Here is a 21,728-nt window from a genome sequence, read left to right on the forward strand (position 1 = left end):
CCCATCTATTTCCCATGAAGTGATGGGACCAGATGCCATGATCTTCATTTTCTGAATGTTGAGCTTGAAGCCAACTCTTTCACTCTCCTCTTTCACTTTCATCAAGATGCTTCTTAGTTCCTCTTCACTTTCTGCCATAAGGGTGGTGTCATCTGCATATCTGAGGTTATTGATATTTCTCCCGGCAATCTTGATTCCAGCTTGTGTTTCTTCCAGTCCAGCGTTTCTCATGATATACTCTGCATAGAAGTTAAATAAGCAGGGTGACAATATACAGCCTTGACGCACTCCTTTTCCTATTTGGAACCAGTCTGTTGTTCCATGTCCAGTTCTAACTGTTGCTTCTTGACCTGCATATAGGTTTCTCAAGAGGCAGGTTAGGTGGTCTGGTATTCCCATCTCTTTCAGAATTGTCCACAGTTTCTTGTGATCCACACAGTCAAAGACTTTGGCATAGTCAATAAAGCAGAAATAGATGTTTTTCTGGAACTCTCTTGTTTTTTCCATGATCCAGTGGATGTTGGCAATTTGATCTCTGGTTCCTCTGCCTTTTCTAAAACCATCTTGAACATCTGGAAATTCATGGTTCATGTATTGGTGAAGCCTGGCTTGGAGAATTTAGAGCATTACTTTACCAGCGTGTGAGATGAGTGCAATTGTGCAGTAGTTTGGGCATTCTTTAGCATTGCCTTTCTTTGGGATTGGAATGAAAACTGACCTTTTCCAGTCCTGTGTCCACTGCTGAGTTTTCCCAATTTGCTGGCATATTGAGTACAGCACTTTCACAGCATCCTCTTTCAGGATTTGAAATAGCTCAGCTGGAATTCCATCACCTCTACTAGCTTTGTTCATAGTGATGCTTTCTAAGGCCCACTTGACTTCACATTCCAGGATGTCTGGCTCTAGGTGAGTGATCACACCATCGTGATTATCTGGGTCATGAAGATCTTTTTTGTACAATTCTCCTGTGTATTCTTGCCACCTCTTTTTAATATCTTCTGCTTCTGTTAGGTCCATATCATTTCTGTCCTTTATTGAGCCCATCTTTGCATGAAATGTTCCCTTAGTATCTCTAATTTTCTTGAAGAGATCTCTAGTCTTTCCCATTCTGTTGTTTTCCTCTATTTCTTTGCACTGATCTATGAGGAAGGCTTTCTTATCTCTCCTTGCTGTTCTTTGGAACTCTGCATTCAGATGCTTATATCTTTCCTTTTCTCCTTTGCCTTTCGCGTCTCTTCTTTTCACTGCAATTTGTAAGGCTTCCCCAGACAGCCATTTTGCTTTTTTGGATTTCTTTTCCATGGGGATGATCTTGATCCCTATCTCCTGTATAATGTCACGAACCTCATTCCATAGTTCTTCAGGCACTCTATCAGATCTAGTCCCTTAAATCTATTTCTCACTTCCACTGTATAATCATAAGGGATTTGATTAGGTCTAGTGGTTTTTGCTACTTTCTTCAATTTAAGTCTGAATTTGGTAATAAGGAGTTCATGATCTGAGCCATAGTCAGCTCCTGGTCTTGTTTTTGCTGACTGTATAGAGCTTCTCCATCTTTGGCTGCAAATAATATAATCAATCTGATTTCGGTGTTGACCATCTGGCAATGTCCATATGTAGACTCTTCTCTTGTGTTGTTGGAAGAGGGTGTTTGTTATGACCAGTGCGTTCTCCTTGCAAAACTCTATTAGCCTTTGCCGTGCTTCATTCCGTATTCCAAGGCCAAATTTGTCTGTTACCCCAGGTGTTTCTCGACTTCCTGTTTTTGCATTCCAGTCCCCTATAATGAAAAGGACATCTTTTGGGGGTGTTAGTTCTAAAAGGTCTTGTAGGTCTTCACAGAACCATTCAACTTCTGCTTCTTCAGTGTTATTGGTTGGGGCATAGGTTTGGATCACCGTGATATTGAATGGTTTGCCTTGGAAACGAACAGAGAGCATTCTGTCGTTTTTGAGATTGCATCCAAGTACTGCATTTCAGACTCGTTTATTGACCATGATGGCTACTCCATTTCTTCTAAGGGATTCCTGCCCACAGTAGTAGATATAATGGTCATCTGAGTTAAATTCACCCACTCCAGTCCATTTTAGTTTGCTGAGTCCTAGAATGTCGACGTTCGCTCTTGCCATCTCCTGTTTGACCACTTTCAATTCGCCTTGATTCATGGACCTCACATTCCAGGTTCCTATGGAATATTGCTCTTTACAGCATCGGACCTTGCTTCTATCACCAGTCACATCCACAACTGGGTATTGTTTTTACTTTGGCTCCATCCCCTCATTCTTTCTGGAGTTATTTCTCCACGGATCTCCAGTAGCATATTGGGCACCTACTGACCTGGGGAGTTCCTCTTTCAGTATCCTATCATTTTGCCTTTTCATAGTGTTCACGGGGTTCTCAAGGCAAGAATACTGAAGTGGTATTCCCTTTTCCAGTGGACCACATTCTGTCAGACCTCTCCACCATGACCCGCCCCATCTTCGGTAGCCTCACATGGCATGGCTTAGTTTCATTGAGTTAGACAAGGCTGTGGTCTGTGTGATCAGATTGGTTAGTTTTCTGTGATTATGGTTTCAGTGTGTCTGCCCTCTGATGCCCTCTCGCAACACCTACCGTCTTGCTTGGGTTTCTCTTACCTTGGGTGTGGGGTATCTCTTCATGGCTGCTCCAGCAAAGCGCAGCCGCTGCTTTTTTTTGCCATGCCTCAAGGCATTCAGGATCTTAGTTCCTCTACCAGGGATTGACCCCATGTTCCCTGCAGTGGCATCGAGGAGTCCTAACCACTGGACTGCCAGGGAAGTCCCAAAAATATTTCTAAAAGACTATTCTGACAGATATTATAGAGGAAGCTGGAATCTTCATCTAAAAGGCTAGAGAGATGCAGGTGGTCTGCCATAAACCTCTGAGAAGTTCTGGGGCTGCTAGAATTGGCATACAAGGGAGTGCACTAACAGACTTAAGAGCTGGGATGTTAGTTGGAGAATTGCATATAGGTCTGCTGACCCTCCCTTATTAGCGCCTTTCCTCCTACAGGCAAAATTGTCAAATCAAGAGCATCAGACATTTAGCCAAAAACAGAAGTGCTCTATGCTGAGAAGAGGGAAATGCTAAGCCTCCTAACAAGAAGTAGCTCCACAGAGGAAGATAAAGAGACAACTGATCAGCGGCATTAAGAGTCAGTCTGCAGGGGACTTCCCTGGTGGCTCAGTGGTAAAGAATGGGTCTCCCAATGCACAAGACACAGGTTCAGTCCCTGGTCCTGGAAGATCCCACGTGCCCTGGGGCAACTAAGCCTGTGCTCTACAACTACTGAATTTTGTTCATCCTAAAGCTTGCACTCCACAGCAAGAGAAGCCACCACAAGGAGAACCCCGCACACTGCAACTAGAGAAAATCCCATGCAGCAATGTGCACCCAGCAGCGCCAAAATGAAATAAAGTTAAAACGAAACAAAAAAAAGAATCCGTCTGCAAAGTAATAAGAGTCTAAAGCCAAAGGGTGGGAAAAAGGGGTAGTGACATGATAGTACTGGAGAAGAGGAAGGAAAATACCAGAGAGATTAAGAGAGAAAAATGAATTGAAAATACCCTCGTGAAAGATTGTATCCTCAAGATTACAGAACCGGGACTTCCCCGCTAGTCCAGTGGCTAAAGCTCCGCCATGCAAGGGGCCAGAGTTTGATCTCTGGTTAGGCAACAAGATCTCACAGGTCACAACTGTGAGTTCACATGCTTCAACAAAGATGTGCCGCAACCCCGTGTGCTGCAATTAAGACCTGGTGCAGCCAAAAAATAACCCAAGAGAGATTACAGGTAGACCACATGCTAGACATTTCTATGGAAAAAACAGGACATTTAAAAAAGGTTAGGTAAAACAGTCTTATAACACATCTGAACCACTGAATGTTAGACAATAGGTAATACCTTCATGGTTCTGAGGAAAATTAATTTTTAACTTGGAATTGTATACCTAGACCAAAACCAAAAAATATCAAATTTAAGAGTGTGGAAAGCAACCAGTCTAATCCTGGTTCATTGAGAAACTCATTGCCCATCTGGGAAGAAAGACATGTAAACATGATACACATAAGATAAGCAAAGTGTAGAGAGGTCTCACAGGATGTCATCATCGTGAATGCTGCTGCTGCTAAGCTGCTTCAGTTGTGTCCAGCTCTGTGCGACCCCATAGATGGCAGCCCACCAGGCTCCTCTGTCCCTGGGATTCTCCAGGCAAGAACACTGGAGTGGGTTGCCATTTCCTTCTCCAATGCATGAAAGTGAAAAGTGAAAGTGAAGTCGCTCAGTCGTGTCTGACTCTTCATGACCCCATGGACCAGGCCCCTACCCAGCCTACCAGGCCCCTCCGTCCGTGGGATTCTCCAGGCAAGAGTACTGGAGTGGGTTGCCATGTCCTTCTCCGCATTATGAATGGAGGGGCACCCAATCTTGTCTCAGGGTAGGAGAAGACTTCTTGTAAGAGATGATCCTGAGCTGAGCCTTCAACCATGAGGAATCAACTCAGTGAATCTCTTCAACAAATTTCCCTAAGATAAGACTGTGTTTAGAGAAATTTCATCCATATTCAAATTTGACTTTCACATAGCTTATAATCTGGTCATGACTAAGGGCATAAGCATTAAAAAAAAGTCATGACTTTGCTTACTATTCCCATCACATATTCACAGAACCTGATACACAAGATCTGTAGCTCAGTTCTCCTCATGACTAATCCATTGCAAGTTGGGCATACCCACCTTTTGACTTGAACAAACTGTTGAAACCATCACTTTTTTCTTTCATTGAAGTTCTCTATCTATGTCAAATGAACTCAATTTTGTAATGTTTAGATAAAACTTTTCAAATTCCTTATAGGCATGTGATTAGGCCTTATTAATTTCTGGGTGGTTATCATTTATTTTTTTGTTTGTTTGTTGGAAACTTAGGGCAGGCTCCTTTCTGGTGTCAGGGAATAATTAATACTATAGAGGGGCTAAGAAGTTTAAAGAATGACTGGCAAAGTCATATTTGTGGCCTTTTCCTTTTTTTCTATATTTTCCTGAAAACACAGTAAGCCAAAGAAATGAATAAGGTTCCAATGTAGTCTTTCATGTATTCTTTCCTACTTGGAATTCATTTTTAATTCTCTTTGTTTTTTCATTTTTAATTTTTTGAATAAAAAGTCCCCCCAGCAATCAAAATGAATTAAGCATCCACGGTGAGACTGATTAACCTACTCTTTAATTTTTTTGTAGCATATTGTAGTTATCATATATTTGAGGACACCTGATATTTTTCTGTACATGAACTACTAAAACAATGACAATGAAAAAGATTTTGTAATCTGTCTGCAGAAAATTCTAATCTTTAAGGATCAAATTCATTCACCATGATGTTTTAGTTATTAGAATAGAGAGATTCAGCTAAAAGATAAAGAGGGAGTGTTTTAGTAACATTCTTGTAGTTAGATTCTCCTTTATTAAAAGAAAAAATGTAAATTAAAAACCCTAGTCTGGGGATCGGAGAAGGCAATGGCACCCCACTCCAGTACTCTTGGCTGGAAAATCCCATGGACGGAGGAGCCTGGTAGGCTGCAGTCCATGGGGTTGCTATGAGTCAGACACGACTGATGCGACTTAGCAGCAGCAGCAGCAGTCTGGCTCTTTTTAATATCCCTCCCATGCCCACTGATTGTGATGTAGTCAAGGACCATTTTTTTCTCCTTTTCAGGATGGGGGCTTCCCTCGTAGCTCAATCAGTAAAGAGTTTGCCTGCAATGCAGGAGACCCAGGTTCGATTCCTGTGTTGGGAAGATCCCCTGGAGAAGGAAATGGCAACCCACTCCAGTATTCTTGCCTGGAGAATCCCATGAACAGTGAAGCCTGGCAGGCTACAATCTACGGGGTTGCAAGAGTCGGACAGATGGAGAGACAGACAAAGACAGAGTCAAAACTCAGGCTGTGTCCTGGGTTAAATAGTGTCCCCTCCAAAATTCATGGCCACCTGGAAGCTGAGTGTGATCTTATTTTGGAAATAAGGTCTTTATAGATGTATCCAAGTTATGATGCAGTCATACTGTATTAAGGTTTGGGCCATAATCCAATGACTGATATCCTTTTAAGAGGGGAATCTGGACACAGACACAAATGAATAAAGGGCATGATAAGAAAGAGGCAGAGATTGAAGTTATTCTGCCACAAGCCAAGGCTGTCGAGGATTACTGCCAACCACCAGAATTGAAGAGAAGAGGCGTGGAGCAGATTTTCCCTCTGGGTCTCTGAAAGGTACCAACCTTATATACACCTTGATTTTAGACTCCCGGCCTCTAGAGTTACAAGACAATATTTGTTTTAAGCCACTCAGTTTACCGTAATTTGTTAGAAGAGTGCTAGGAAAGTGACATAGGCATGAACTTCTTCCTCCACTGGATCAGCAGCAGATGGGCATCCCTCTGTTAATCTGGCCTGCATCCTCATTCCAGTAGGGGCAGAGGTCTGATTCCTAATCCCATTGCCTCCAATTCCTCTTCTTCAGCTTCCCTGGCACTGACTTTGTACTCAAGAGTCTAGAATCTGTTTCCCCACTAACCTTTAAACTTGAAGCTTTATTCTCAGACTTTAAATCAATGTTTAAGTAAACTAAATATGCCTTACAGAAGAGTAACAGGTATTTACATAGCAGTTAACACTCTGAAACTTGACTGACTAGAGAACTGCTGCTGGTTGCGTGGAAACAGCAAAAGCAAGGAAAGCCTCTTACATATACTGAGAAAATGAACATCTCAATGGCAGTGGAAACTATAAATTCTGTGTATTTCATAAGCCCTATGGCTCAGATGGCTTCCCTGGTGGCTCAGATGGTAAAGAATCCGCCTGCAATGTAGGAGACCTGGCTTCGATCTTTGGGCTGGGAAGATCCTCTGGAGAAGGAAATGGCAACCCAGTCCAGTATTCCTGCCTGGAGAATCCCATGGACAGAGGAACCAGGTGGGCTACAGTCCTTGGAGTTACAAAGAGTTGGACACAACTAACAACTTTCCATAAGCCCTATGACTCTTCTGTGCACTGAGAAGGGGGACCTAGTGACTGATATCAATTAAATATGAAGGAAACGAAAACAGACATGGTAACTTTAACATATAAAAGTAGAGTCAACGACCAACAGGATGAACGTCTCAACGGGATAATTTAATCTTGATTCGCTCAGTTGTGTCTGACTGTTTGTAACCCCATGGACTATACAGTCCATGGAATTCTCCAGGCCAGAATACTGGAGTGGGTAGCTATTTCCTTCTCCAGGGGATCTTCCCAACCCAGGGATCGAATCCAGGTCTCCTGCATTGCAGGTAGATTCTTTACCAACTGAGCTACCAGGAAAGCCCAATGTACACTAACAATACTTGGCAGTGCAGTTTATCCTCTATTGTCTTATTAGATACCTGGGATTCAATAATATCACTGACCAACCACACAAATTATCCTCCTGGAGCCTCAGTATTGTTATCTGTAAAATGGAGATAATGCATAACTTCCTCACAGAGTACTTGTAAGGATTAATTATATTAGCTAGCTTATGATTCAGTAAATGTTAGCTCTCATTCTCACCCCACTTACTTGCCAAAAATTGTCATTTTTTCCTCAAGCCACCTGCCCTTACTCCCACTGATTCTTTTGTCCTCTGCACTTGATTGTGCTTCCCACATCATATAGAAATGAAAAGTTACTACAGATCTTCCTCAGTTTACGATGGGATTATGTCCTGGAAAAACCCATTGTTAAATTGGAAATAAAATGAATTTAACACACCTATCCCACTGAACATTAGGGCTTAGCCTGGCCTACCTTAAATGTGCTCAGAACGTTTACATTAGGCTACAGTTGGGCAAAATCATTGAATGCAAACCCTGTTTTAACAGTGTTGAATATCACCTGTAATTAATTGAATATTATACTGAAAGTGCAAAACAGGATGGCTGTTAAGTGTATTGGTTTCACCTTTTTTTCCTCTACTAGCTCTTCTCCAATATATGAGAAGTTCCTTCCTCTTATGCAAAACAAATTAATAACAAAACAAAACTCTGAACTTGTCTTGACTATGGTAGCTACAATCCTATCTTTCTCCTACCTTTTTTAGCCAAGTTCCTAAATTTTTCATTTAAATTTTATTTACCTTTTGAAAAGACATTACAGGAATCAAAATTCAAAAAGGTATGCTGTACAAATTCTCCCTCCTGTCTCTGATTCTCAAGCACTTTTTCTCCCATGATCAGTTTCTTGTGGTCCTTTTAGAGATAAGTCATGCCTATATAAGCAAGTATATATATTTTTTTCTTTGTATAAAAATGTTAGCATATTATGGACAGTCTTCTAATTCTTGCTTTTTTTTTTCATTTAAAAATATATATTAGAGGTCTTTCCATTTAATTACCTAAACAACTGCCTCATGGTTTAGGTATTCTGAAAAGCACATGATATCAAGATACGATTAGACCCGTAAGAGACTTATTGGAGGAAATGCCTGTGAGAGAGAGAAAGGAGGAAGCTAAAGGAGCTGTCAGGTCCCGATGATCTGCTCTTGTGAAGGACAGCGGGAAGGAAGGAGGGTTGGGCAGGCAGTGACTCAGACTGCAACACAGTTCTAAGAAAGTTTCGGATAGGCTTAAATCTGGGGAGATTTTAAGCTAGAGTCACTTTCAGAGGAACCCAGCATCTTGCAGGAATGGACCTGTCTCCGTATCCTGCTATGTTCAGTCATAGGCTAGGAGCAATTGTTGGGCATGGTGAGCTCACTGCAAATGCAGTGGTAGATTCAAAGCTTAGCAGCTGGGGCCTTCTTGCAAGGAAGAAATTGGAGAGGCACATTCATAGCTTTTACAATACTTTTAGGGCCTTAAAATAATCCATTGGATGTACCGTAATTTATCCATTCCTCTTCTAATGAACATTTTTGTTTCCCAGTCCTTTCCTAGTAGAAACAACGCTCAATGAATAACCTTAAGGTATATCATCTTGCACACATGGGGAATTCCACAAATTGGGCTCTTGGGGAAATACACGTTGAGATGGAGATTAACATGAGATCAGTTTATTACAGAATGTTGATGAGATCAATACTTCTGGAAGGAAAAGGAAGAAAGCTGGATGGGGGAGACCGACAAATTGATCTGCAATGCATTCTCAGTGATGGCCTGAGTCAACCCAACTTGGCTTAAAAGTCTTCAATGGCTTTCTGTTGCATATAGAATGAGGAAATCTAAAGCTTCCACTTACTATATATAACTCTTCATTATCTGAACTTTTGTCTATCTCTCCAGTCATTTCTTAACCATCCCCTTTTCCTGCCTTAATTAATCTGTAATGTTTAAGCTAGTTGCATTTGTCAGAATATATTAGGTTCTCTCATGATACATGCATATGCCATTTTGTGAGAAATAATTCTCTGTTCTTTACTTCCCCATTTGTCCTCCACATAAGATTCTTCAAATTTTGGCTGAAAAAACTACCTCCTTCATGATGCCTATCCTAACTCCTCTGGAAGTCCTCCCTCCTATTCTATTGCTCTTTGTACCCACCCAGTTTGTTTTTAACTTGCTTGCATGTTTATTACTTCAATACATTTTAGTCCCCAATGGAAAAGACCAGTTTTCATCTGGTATCTCCAGCACTTATTATAGTGCGGAGAAACAACAGAAACTCAGATATTTCATGATTTACATCAAGATCTGAGTAAGTTTCCCAGGAAACTTTGTAATAAATAAACGGTCCTCTTTCCTCCTCCCTCCAGGTTTCCTCCAAAACCTAGCAGGCAGGTCACTATTAACTTTCCTTGCCACTTCAGGTGGAATTGATTATTTCCTCCTCTATGTAAGTCCTCCTGTTGCTAAGTCGCTTCAGTCGTGTCCGACTCTGTGCGACCCCAGAGACGGCAGCCCACCAGGCTCCCCCTTCCCTGGGATTCTCCAGGCAAGAACACTGGAGTGGGTTGCCATTTGCTTCTCCAATGCATGAAAGTGAAAAGTGAAAGTGAAGTTGCTCAGTCATGTCCGACTTAGCGATCCCATGGACTGCAGCCTGCCAGGCTCCTCCATCCATGGGATTTTCCAGGCAAGAGTACTGGAGTGGGGTGCCATTGTCCTATTCTAACACTAACCAGGTTTAAGATTGTATCACAAACATGATACATTTTATGCACAAGACTTTCTTGAACATTCTAGGAAAACGTCACTATTATGCAAAAATCATAAAAAAACAAAACCCCTCAACAGTCCAACCCAAATGATTGTTTTCAAACGCTGCATCCCGCAGGTACTTTTATTGTCCTTAGACAGATGGCCAAAACCTTGGCTATATATGCTAGGAAGAAACCATGATTAGAATGCTAAGAAAACGAAGACTTGCTGCTGGGGCGCGAAAGTTCTCTGGTTGACGCTAGAACGAGGAAACCGCTGAATGTTCAGCTTTTGAAATACGGTTTTTGCATCGTAAAGAAAAAAGATTAACCTATCAGGAAGAATCGAGCACATCCAATTACCAATCAAGAGCCGGAAAGAAGCCAAAGCCAGGGGATACCCACGCATCAACGAGGACGTCATTCTCTCTTCTTCGCCAATAAGCAGTTGGATGGGGCGGGGCAAGAGGCGGGCCAATGGCCATAAAAAACAAACAACAATCTTCAGTACTACTGCCCTAGCCACAGTCCTTGCCTAGCAAACCTCTAGAGCAAACTCCTGGGCAAGGCGCTTGTTAAATACTTTCCGCTCTCCTTCTCGCCCGGGGACATTTTTAATAGAGTACTTTCCTTACATAGAACAAGGGCCTTCTTTCCACCAGCTCCCACAGATTCGCAGAAAGCACACTGCAACTTTGCGCTTTCTACCTTCGCAGGAACTGGCAGTCCAGCGCTACCTGAGGTGGGGCGGCCTCAGTGCGCAGGCGTGCATGCCTCCTGGAGGCGGGGCTTTAGCGACCCATGTCAGCATGGGAGTTGTATTTCTTTTGGCCGCAAAACTCAATCATCTCGGAGGCAAAGGAACTACATTTCCCGGGAGTCTCCGCAACTTCGGGGCGGGCGGGCTGATTCGTTAATGAGCTCGAGGAAGCCGCGGCGCGGCCCACCAGGTTCCAAAACAAGGAAATGAAGGGGGGAGGCGGGACTGGGGGTGCCTGCGGGAGCTGCCGCCGCCGCCGCCGCCGCCGCGGAGGAGGAGGAGGAGGTGGAGGAGGTGGCTGCAGCGGCCGCCGAGAAGTCCCTTGCTGAAGGCGAATCGCGGGGCGGCGGGCGACGCGCGCGCGCGCGCCCGAGAGGTGGCTGTTGAAGTGGAGCGGCGGTCGCGGGGGGAGGAGGAGGAGGAGGGACTGAGCGGCGGCGGCCCCCGCGTCCCGGTGCCTCTATGGGGAAAGCAGACAATGGATTATGATTTCAAGGCGAAGCTGGCGGCGGAGCGGGAGCGGGTGGAGGATTTGTTTGAGTACGAAGGGTGCAAAGTGGGACGCGGCACCTACGGGCACGTCTACAAGGCGAGGCGAAAAGATGGGTAAGAGCAGGGGCGGGGGGAGAAGGCTTGCTCGGGTCCTCGCCCAGCTCGCGACCTCGCGGGATGGGTGGGTCGAAGCCCAGTCGGGCCGTGCCCGGGCTGGGGGCGAGGCGGAGGTGGTCTCGGGGCTGCGTCCCGGGGCAGACTCTCAGGGACGCGGGTTTTGCCAGACCCCAGCGTCGCGCCCGTCGAACTCCCGCGGCGCAGCCTGGTTGGGGGGCGTAGGTCTGGTCCCGAAGGGCGCTCTCCGCGTGCCAGGAGCTGGCGGCGGGACTCGAGTTGGGACCTCGGTTGGAGGTGGAGTTTGGGAGGAGGGGTGTCTGGTCTCCAGGGGAGACGCGGAGGGCTGGGAGAGCTCCGCCGAGGAGTTGCCGCTCCGGCCCTGGGCTGCTGGTGACGGTCGTGGTGGAACTTCCAATCGGCTGAGCGCCTCCCGGGGGCGGCGGTTTGAAACCTCGCGGAGGAGTCTGTCGGGCGGCCCAGAGCACCTGGGTCCTCGCCAGCCTCACCGGTGTGAGCCGTTGGGCACCTTGGCCCTAGGGGCCAGCCAGCCTGGTGGTCCCTCGGCGCGATCCCTTCTGTCCCTGTCGTGTGCCTGGCGGCCACTTCTTCACGCCGCTTCGCCAGGCTGCGAGTTCTCTTTCTCCCATTCTCAATTTCCAGTTCCGCACCTTCCCCTCGAATGTAGGACCTTCTGAGAGACGAACCGCGTTTTGCTGGCAGAACTTCCTAGTTCGTTCTTGTACCTCATTTCGCCGCACCTTGGGTATTCTTACGTCCTCCACTCCATCCCTGCCAGACGACTGCGTGCTGAGGTTTTTCGGGCACCTAAATTATCCAGAACGGAATTCGAGTGACACAATGCTGGGCCTGAATCTTTGTTTTCCTGGGCGGTGAGAGATAATTTTAGGGACCCCTTAGTAAGCTCTTACTAATTGTTCTCTTAGGAGAAGAAGAGCTGGACGTTATATTGAAAAACGCCTGTCCTTCGTCCTGGAGGGCACGAGGCTCGTACTCCCGGACAGGTGGAACCAGTTCCCTGTCTGAGAAGGGTGGGTTTAAGTCAGTCGTCACCTTAAGGCCCATCCTGGCAGGAATTCCCCTTCCCCAGAGTTAGGGAGCCCAGGAATATTTGCCTATCCCGCGTAAACTTTAAAGACGATCAAGCTATGTGGAAGAGAGTTTTTAGGATCGTAGCGAAACATTTCTGAATGAACTGATTATCAGCCATAACGACGATGGAAAGATCTGAAGTGCTGCTTATCGTTCTGCGCACGCTTTTGTAATTGACATGGCTGATTGATGGACTCTAGGATCAAAGTAGTAGTAGTGTGTGGGTGTGTGTGGGCGCTTGTTTGCTTGCTGATTTCATACAGGGAAGGAGCAAGCACAACTTTATAAACTGTTTTATCATGAAGGATGGTGAAAACTACAAGGTACTTTGCAAGTGTAAAGGATTGTTATTATTGCAAATAACTTTTTTCTTTTGTTATAGCTGAATGGGCCCCAGAGTATTTAGTTGTTTGTAAACTTTTCTCATAATTTCTTTAGTTAATTGCCAGGTGTCCTTGAATGAATATCTCGGAGTGCGAAGTACTATAATTGTATTTTGTTTTGTTTTGTTTTTTGAATATTTAGGCTGCTTGTTATACTGGTGTTCCTGTGGGAGTCTTAGCAGATATGTTTGGGGAAAGAACATCTAGCTTTTCTGTTCGGATGTTAGCGTTACAAAACAAATCAGAGGTGGTGTTTTTCATATTCCTCGTGCCAACTTTGTAATATATTTGAACTGGAATTTTTAAAATGTATTTTAATTTTGTTAAAAAAGATTAAAAATTTTTTTAAGCAGGCAACTTTTGAAAAAAGTTAAAAATTCTGCTTCTGGATTGTATTTGAATAGCACAGGCTACAACACCGAATAGATTATTTAATTCCTCCTTCTATTCTTTTTGAATATTTTCCCCTCTAATAAAATTTTTGATTTGAATACACTTCCTTCTTGAGTGATATTTGTTTGATTAGAATTAATAAAGCCTCTTTGGTCGAATAAGATCAATTGGTGTATCTTCAAAATATTATACTTAAAAACTTTTAGGATCTGAAAGCATTAGTTTAAGTAACTAAATTATATGTAAGAAAAATAAATATAAAGACTTTTCTTAGACAAAGAGTCTAGTTGAGATTTGAGGCTTTATAGTGAACACCCACATCTCTTGTGCCTTGGTAGCAAGATTGGAAAGAACAGTTTTTAGTGATGATTCTAAACTGATACAGATTTGCATCCTAAAGGATTTTACACTCTGATCATGGTAAATTACAGTGTAGCTTTTTCCAGAATTTATTTTGGTTAACTCAGAAGTATAATGCTATTTTAGGGAGCAAGAGAGAAATCACATGAGTACCTTAAAGAGGAACTATTCTGGTGTATATAATGTAGCATATAGGCAAAAAATTGTTCAGGTCTCTAGAAGAAACACTAGAAGTAACATAACATTCATTAGAAAAGCCTCTGCTTATAGTTTAATAGTAGAGTTTACAAAACCATAGAATGTTATTTCCTTTGAAACATGACTTTAACTTAGGCCCTGTTAATTATGCTACATAAATTTGTAACAGAATGGAGATGCAAGATTTACAACTGGGTTTTTCACCTTTAATAAAAATGAGATTTGTTTCATCTTTCTGTTCTGAAGGAAGAGGATTTTTTTGACTCAACTTTTTTTTTTTAATCGTAAAAGTTATTCTTGAAGAGAAACTAGAATATTTCTAGACTTTATAAGCAAGAATTTGTAGTACAGTCTTCGTTTCAACATTAAGAAAAAGTCACATAACAGTATGGTTACAAATCTCAAGACCACATTTATCACGTTTGAAACACTTCTTGTTTTCTTTGATAAAGGAATATTGTTAAAAATGTTCTTTTGTAAGAGAGTCAGGCAAATATTCCATACTAGCATTATGTCTGAAAACTGTTATACCCAACAATAATACCATTCAACTTTGCAGACATTCATTTAGCTCTTTGAAACCACTCCAATAAAAGAATGCTTTTTGGGGATATTTTGAAATACAGTAATTGAAAGTGAAATGGCTGACAGAGCCATCTTACAGAGTTTCAGTTTTGCCTAAGGGTTTCAGATGAGAAGTAGTTAGTAACTACTTAATGTCTGTCATGAAATCCTTCACAATAAATATAATCAGTACATGTAGATAAATTTAGGTAAATGATAGGTACAATAGTGTCTGCCTGTTTTTGATGGGTTTTTCACATTGGTTCGTAGTTAATATAGGTGATAGTATTTGGGTTTTTGGAGACCTCCCAAAGATTTAAGATATATTATTAACAATCATAATATTTTAGAACTTTCAAAGGTTTTAGGTCGTCTAGTCTAATTTCTTTTTACAAATGAGAAAACCAAAGCTTTAAGAGATGTCATGCCCATAGTTTTGGCAAAGACAAGTCTATAATCCCGGTTTCTTGAATCTGAGTTCCTGCATTTTCTAATGTGTTTTCCCTCCTAATACCTTGGGAGAAAAAGCGAAGAAGACCATATTGCTTCCAGTTTTGACTATCTTATTGTGTAAACTTTCCATGCAAAGGACACTACATCTATATTGAAAAAATATGGAGAAGGGACAGTGTCCCATATGAGGGGCATTTTAGAAAAGTAGACGTTCAGGCCAGTGGGTGCTGCCTCCTGTGGTTGCTTCTCTTAATCTGGTTTCTCTTCATCTTCACTATCATTGGCTTTGACCATCATCTCTGATTTGCACGATAGCCGAATTGGTCTCTGCCATTAGTCTTTTTCTCATTGTAGTCCTAGATCCAAGTTACTGCCAGTGTTACTTTCCTACAAAATAAAATCAATCATGTCGTATCTCTTCTTGGAAAACTGTACATTCTCTGTGGCTCATCTGGTTCCGTCAGATCTTAATTCCCTAGTTTGGCATGTAAAAACCGTTTGCATTTGGATCCTAAAGTCTAGTCTTTACAGCCTTTATGCCTGCCACCACCTCCCTCCTTTTTCAGTGTGTTCAAACCATATGCTTCTGTAGCATTCAACTGCTCATATTTTTCTAGGATTTGCTAAGTCCTTTCATGTCTCATTTTGTTTTTTCTATACTCAAACCAGAATGGTGTTGCTCTGTGCTTTCTCTCTCCTCTTTCCCCCTCCCACAAACCTGGGAAACTCCTGCTCACAGCTGAATACCCAATTCAAATAGCTTTTCTTTAGAAGTCTTCCTCAGCCACCCAGTGTACTCATCTGTGTTTCTGCCCCTCTTGTTCTTGTGTGTAGAATATCACTGTGATATTAATCTGCTCTGTAAACTATTAGCTACAGATGGGTCATTGTCATCCTCCTGTCTCCACCTTGCATAGGGTTGAGCATGTAAGAATGCTCAAAAATTGATTAAAATTTAAAAAAATGCCCTAAATTGGAAAAAATAGATATTTTTTCTTTTCAGGTAAACATACTTAACCTATGTTTTCAGTATTTGTTTTGAAAGCCTGAAATATAGTGATATTACATGACATAAGCAGTTCAATGTAAATATCTCTATAGCATTAACTAGGTCCAGTGTAATTTTTTTCTCAGAGAAATTATATGCTGTTTTTCAAGATAGTCCATACATTTCTTTTAATAGATTGATAAGTAATGTGGGTAATTTTTGAATTATTAAGCATTTTTCCCCCTCTTAGGCCAACTCTTCTAAAATTGCTAAATGTAGTAATCTGTCTTCTGTGCTTTTACTATCAGTTTTATAGAGAAGCTTAGAAAATGTCAGCATTCAAACATTTTAGGAAATTTTTTGATATGGATTCATGTTAAGAAATTAAGTACCTTTATTAGCAAATCAGGTGACCATGAGCTTGTTTAATTAGTTCTTCATTTGTGCACTTCAGGCCTTCAAAACTTTGTTTTTGAGGCCCAGAAGGAATATTCTTTTCAATGAATTTGATTGTCCAGAGCAGTGGTTGACAAACTTTTCCTCTAAAGAGGCAGAAACTAAATATTTAGGTTTTGTGGACCAGACCATCTATGTCAAAATTACTTGAATCTGCTATTGTAGTGCCAAAGTATCCACAGTGTATAAATGAACACAAATTGGAATGGCTGTGTTCCAGTAGGAAAAAAACCAAGTAGTGGGCTGTATTTGGCCCACAGGCTATAATTTGGCAACCCTTCGTCTAGAACAGTGATGTCCAATAGGATTTTCTGCAGTGATGAAAATGCATCTGTGCTGTCCAGTAAGGCAGCCAGCCGCTAGCCACATGTGGCTCCAGAAATGTGGTTAGCGTGACCAAGAAACTGGCCAGTAGCAATGATATTGGACTTAGCAGGAAAAAAACTTCAGTTTTTTTTTTTTTTGAGCAGGTGGCTTAGCGACAGTCCTTAACTCCATGAAGTGACCTTTCTATGGAAATGAGTGACAGTGTGAACAAATGAAATCAGAAGGTTTGGGTCTTTTTCAAGATAATAGAAGAAAATTTGAAGCTGAAATAATTTAATAAAGCAAACAAGTACTTGAACTGAAAAGCTTTCAATTTATAAGGGGAATCAAGGATAGTTGATTACTTTTAAAAAGAGTATTTCATTAAAAAAAGTACATGTATTTAGTAGTAAATGCACATGCATAAAAAAGATTATACAATCTGGTTGCCACCCTTTATGTTTTACCAAATCGCTGTAATTTGTGTACATTCGATGAGTTTGTTCCAAGCCAAAAAAAAAAAAGTTTGCACAATGTATTGTAAGTTTTTCTTTTCCCAGTCACCCTTTTCCCTTTCTCGAGACAGCCATTCTTGGTTTTCTTTTTTAGAGGAATTTTCTTGGGAGTATGTGTGTTTAATAAGTAGTAGTGTGCTTTAAGTGGGATTTCCAGGTGGTTCAGTGGATGTCAGTATGGATGAATTAAGAATTTTTACTTTTGTATAGTATATTTTGAACTGGGTATGCTAGATCAAAAATTAATATATGATGTTAAATTACATATTTGTTATTTTCAGAATTCTCAAGTAGTGTAGTCAAAGTTGGACATCAATATAGAAAGCTTGAAGGGAATATATTACAATTTGGAATTTTCTTGGTGGTAAATGTCTAAGAGTATTTGACTAATGTGTTTTTAAAGATCCACTTCTTCCTTTACTTGTGATACTGTGAGTATATAGTTTTGTGCAGCTTTGGATTCCAAAATAAAGATACACACTCTGCTTTTTTTCAAAGAGCATTTTAACATTTTGAATAACCAACCTGAGTATTTCTTTAAAAACAGGTAGTTTTTAAGGTCTAGAACCATAAAGAGGTAGCTGAGAGAACTATTTAAAGATTTTTGTCCGTTTATAAATAGCAGATAGTCCAACACTTCCTGTAATAGCCATTTTGAGCGTGCATTGTGCAGGATAAAAGAGAGTCTCCAGAGAGAGGACAGGATGTAATTCAAGATACAAGTGTGGAGCAGTAGTTTTTTATTGAGGGTTTAGTTCTTATACAGAAGTGGGTAATGGATCAAAGAGAAATAAAAACCTGTAAAGTTCTCAAACAATTTATGTCTCTGCAAAATATCTTTAATTTCTAATAGAATAAGTCTTTCTGAAGAAAAAAATATACCCTCCTTACAGAGGTTTGAAACTTATGTATTTTCTATTTAAAGAGATTATTTCAGTGAGACTTTGTGGTAGACCTCAGTTACTAATATGAATATGATTAGGATATGGATTTAATTACCATGTAGGCCAGCTAATTTTGTTTTGTTCTGTGACCACAGACCAAAGTCCTGTCATGGCAAACTATTTTACAGCTATTTATAGATGTTTACATTTGGACAGAAAGGTAAGTCTGTGGCTGCTGGGAAAGTAAGGTAAAACTCCTCATAGAGGGGTTAGTTGTGTCTTTCTGTAGAAAAGTTATTTTTTGTTACGATTGTTAAAGAAATTCACTTGGTGAAAAACCTAAGCAGTTTGAGGCAAAAACTGTGTTGCTTTTTACAAAAGTTAGTTTCCTTTTCCCCTTTGCCTTTTACAATTATATTTGCATTTTAAGAGCGTCTTAGACACTGAGCGAGTCCTATTGTTTTGGATTATGGTGCAAATTAAAAAAATCTTTCTGACTTTCTTTTCTGAATATTTATATATAATTTGAGCTTGTGTAACTTAGAAAACCAAAGTTCTATTAAGTAATTTCTCAGCAGTCTTTTCATCTTTACAGTATGTATCAAAGTAGAAATATTTTTTTTGTGCTATTAAAATTTATCAAGTAATAGTTGCAGTCGAGTAAAAACAACTCCCAACAATTTATTGGTATGTAAAACGAAGACTAAAAGGCTTCCTTCTTACTGTCTACTCCCAAGCCCCCTTGACTTCTCAGAGATAACCTGTGTTAACTGTTTCTGTTTTAAGTTTTGCTGATGCTTCCCATTATAACTCTAAGAAACATATGTATAATTCTGTCTTGATTTATCAACTTTAGGCAGTGTCTGTTGACTTTCCTAGAAAAGCTGAGCAATTTTGTGAGATTTCACTATCTCCTCTTTTCCCATCTCAAGCTTCAAATTTATTACCTTTGTTGCTTAAAGATTTTTGTGAATTCTTTTATGACTTTGAAGTGTAAACTTACATGTCTTTTTTTTTTAGTTTGTCAACTTACGTGTTATCTGTGATCTTCCTGATGTAAATGTTAAGGAAAGTAACAAAGTTTTTTCCTGCTTTTTTTCCTCATACTCCTGGATTTTTAAAGTATAGTTTTTATAACTTCCTAGTTGATCCACTGCTTTTTGTCTATGGGTTGATTTTTTAAACGTGAACACTGGAAACCACTCAACAGCTTTAAAATATTATGAGTATGGAGTTTATTGCTGAATTAATTAGCATTCTGAGACCCATAGAGAGGGAAATGTAGACTTGTGTACCAAATAAGTGCTGCTTGCAACAATCTTCCAAGTATCAGTGCCCAGTGGATCTTCTTTTGCCCTTTCTTCAAGTCTTTTGGGTCGTACTCAGCTAGCAGTTTTTCTTTATATCCCGTGGTTGGTTTTTCTTGGATTGTCTGTTGTTGTTGGTTAGCTGAAGATATCTTTTTAATTAGCTTTTTCATATAGGATGTGTAGATTTTTGAGTTCTTGCATATCAGATAATGTTTTTTTGTCCTCATACTTTATTGATTGTTGGGCTGAATATAGAATTCTGTATTAAGAAAATTTCTTTTTCTTAGAACCCAAAACTAAGCTTCATGGCTTTTGGCATTTCTTGTTGCTCATGGGAAGTTTCTTTATTAGAAACTTGGTTTTCGCCTCTTTTAAAGGTTTTCACTTATCCATGAATTCTAAAGTTTCACCAGAGTCTATCTAGAATGTGTAGGTCTTTTTTTTTCTTTCCATTTATCTAGCTTTGTTTCTTGTGTCTTTTACAGATTATTTTTTGAATAGATGAACTATGAACATAGTTGAACTTCAAAAGTTAAAAAGTGATAGACAGTGGCTTTAGTTGCATCTTGCTACCTTCACTCCTTCATTGCCATTTTCCAATCCTGCTAGTTTCTTAAGGATCTTTTAAGTGGGCCTTTCTTTTCTTAGGTTTAGGGCAATTTTTGTTTCCTGTTATTTAGTTCTTCTTCTGTTTCCTCTTTTGTTCTCTTCTTCAGATATGTTTATTAAGAAGTGTTGACCTTTTATGCTCTATCTTCCCTGTCTCTTAAATTCGTTCTCAAATTTTTCAGCTCCTTCTCTCTATAAGACATTTGAGAAGATTTCCTTTATTTAATCTTCTAGATTACCAATTTGGTCCTCAGTTGGGGTTGCTATTCTTTTTTTAAAATTTTTTATTTATTTTTTGGCTGCACTGGGTCTTCATTGCTGCGTGGGCTTTCTCTAGCTGTGGCAAATGGCAGCTACTTTCTAGTTGCACTGAGCGAGCTTCTCATTATGGTGGTTTCTGTTGTGGAGCACAGGCTCTGTGTGCGAGGGCTCAGTAGGGATCTCTGAAAGGGGAAAGGGACCAGTAGAAAGGTCAGTTAGGAAAGACTGACACTATTTTTATTTTTGGCCTTGCCACATAGCTTGTAGAATCTTAGTTCCCTGACCAGGGATTAAACCTGGATCCTCAGTAGAGAAAGTGTAGAGTCCTAACCACTGAACAGCCAAATAATTCCCAAGAGGACCACTTTGAAGTCATGCAGTAGTAATTTCTCAATAACATTCATCTCTGCCTGTGTTCATCCATCAATCTATTCACTGTCCAAGTTTCCGTCTGTCCAGTCTTCATCTACCTGTCTTTTAGCCATCTGTCCATTCTCTCTTTTCACCTGTTTTCCACTTTTCTGTCTTTCCATTCATTTATCTATCTTTTACTGTTTATTGTTTGATTCCTTTCCATGAGCCAAGTATTATGCCATAGGTAATGAGGATACAAGAGTAAATGACATGTAATCTCTGACTACAAAGACTGAAACTGGATATCCTCACAATAATTTACTAATAGTTGATTGTGGGAATGAAATTTGGGTTGAGAGGAAGACATTTGAAAAGAGATATGAGAGATGAGGGTTCAGTCTCTGGGTCAGGAAGATTCCCTGTTGGAGGGCATGGCAACACACCCCAGTATTCTTGCCTGGAGAATCCCATGGACAGAGTAGCCTGGCAAGCTATGGTCAGTGGGGTCACAAGGAGTCGGACATGACTGAAGCAACTTAGCACACTGTGGGGAGAGAGCACATTAGCCACGATGGTGTGGTCAGGCTCTCTTGCCCCACAGCCTCGTGCTCTTGCCCCACGTTTTGTAACAAACTGTAACAGCTGAGACCCTTTACAGCACTGTGCATGCGTGTCTTGAGGTACTTGCTTGGTCACAGGCTACTTTGTGCTGCATACATGCATGGGCTCCACCTAGGCGGCAGTGGCGTTAGTGCTGTGTCGCAGCTGTGCCCGTCGGGTCAGCCACGAGGGGAGAGAGTGTAGCATGCCTATAGCGCTATGGCTGCTGTGTCAGCCAGGAGAGAGGTGTCGCATTAGGGTATGCTGCCGTTGCTGCATCTGCCAGAAGAGAAAACCTTGTGCAGTGCCTACAGCTCATCGAGTCTTCTTCCAGCCTCTTAGCTCGAGCCTTGCCTACCCTGGGTTCAGCGAACAGTGTGCGCAGTGAGACACAGCAAGGCATTTGGTGTCACAAACAGGATGAAGAGCGATACACACACATACTCTTACAT

The 21,728-nt window shown here is 41.1% G+C and overlaps 1 protein-coding gene across 1 annotated transcript in view; it reads left to right on the forward strand.

The window, feature by feature from the left end:
- The first annotated feature begins 11,401 nt into the window (after positions 1 to 11,401).
- Positions 11,402 to 21,728, forward strand: part of CDK19 (cyclin dependent kinase 19) — a 169,358-nt gene continuing 159,031 nt past the window's right edge. The window contains exon 1 of the mRNA XM_052645844.1: positions 11,402 to 11,529. Within this exon, the coding sequence (XP_052501804.1) occupies positions 11,402 to 11,529 (128 nt within the window). The remainder of the gene's footprint in view (positions 11,530 to 21,728) is intronic.

Source organism: Budorcas taxicolor, chromosome 9, assembly GCF_023091745.1.
Source record: "Budorcas taxicolor isolate Tak-1 chromosome 9, Takin1.1, whole genome shotgun sequence".
NCBI classification, from domain to species: domain Eukaryota; kingdom Metazoa; phylum Chordata; class Mammalia; order Artiodactyla; family Bovidae; genus Budorcas; species Budorcas taxicolor.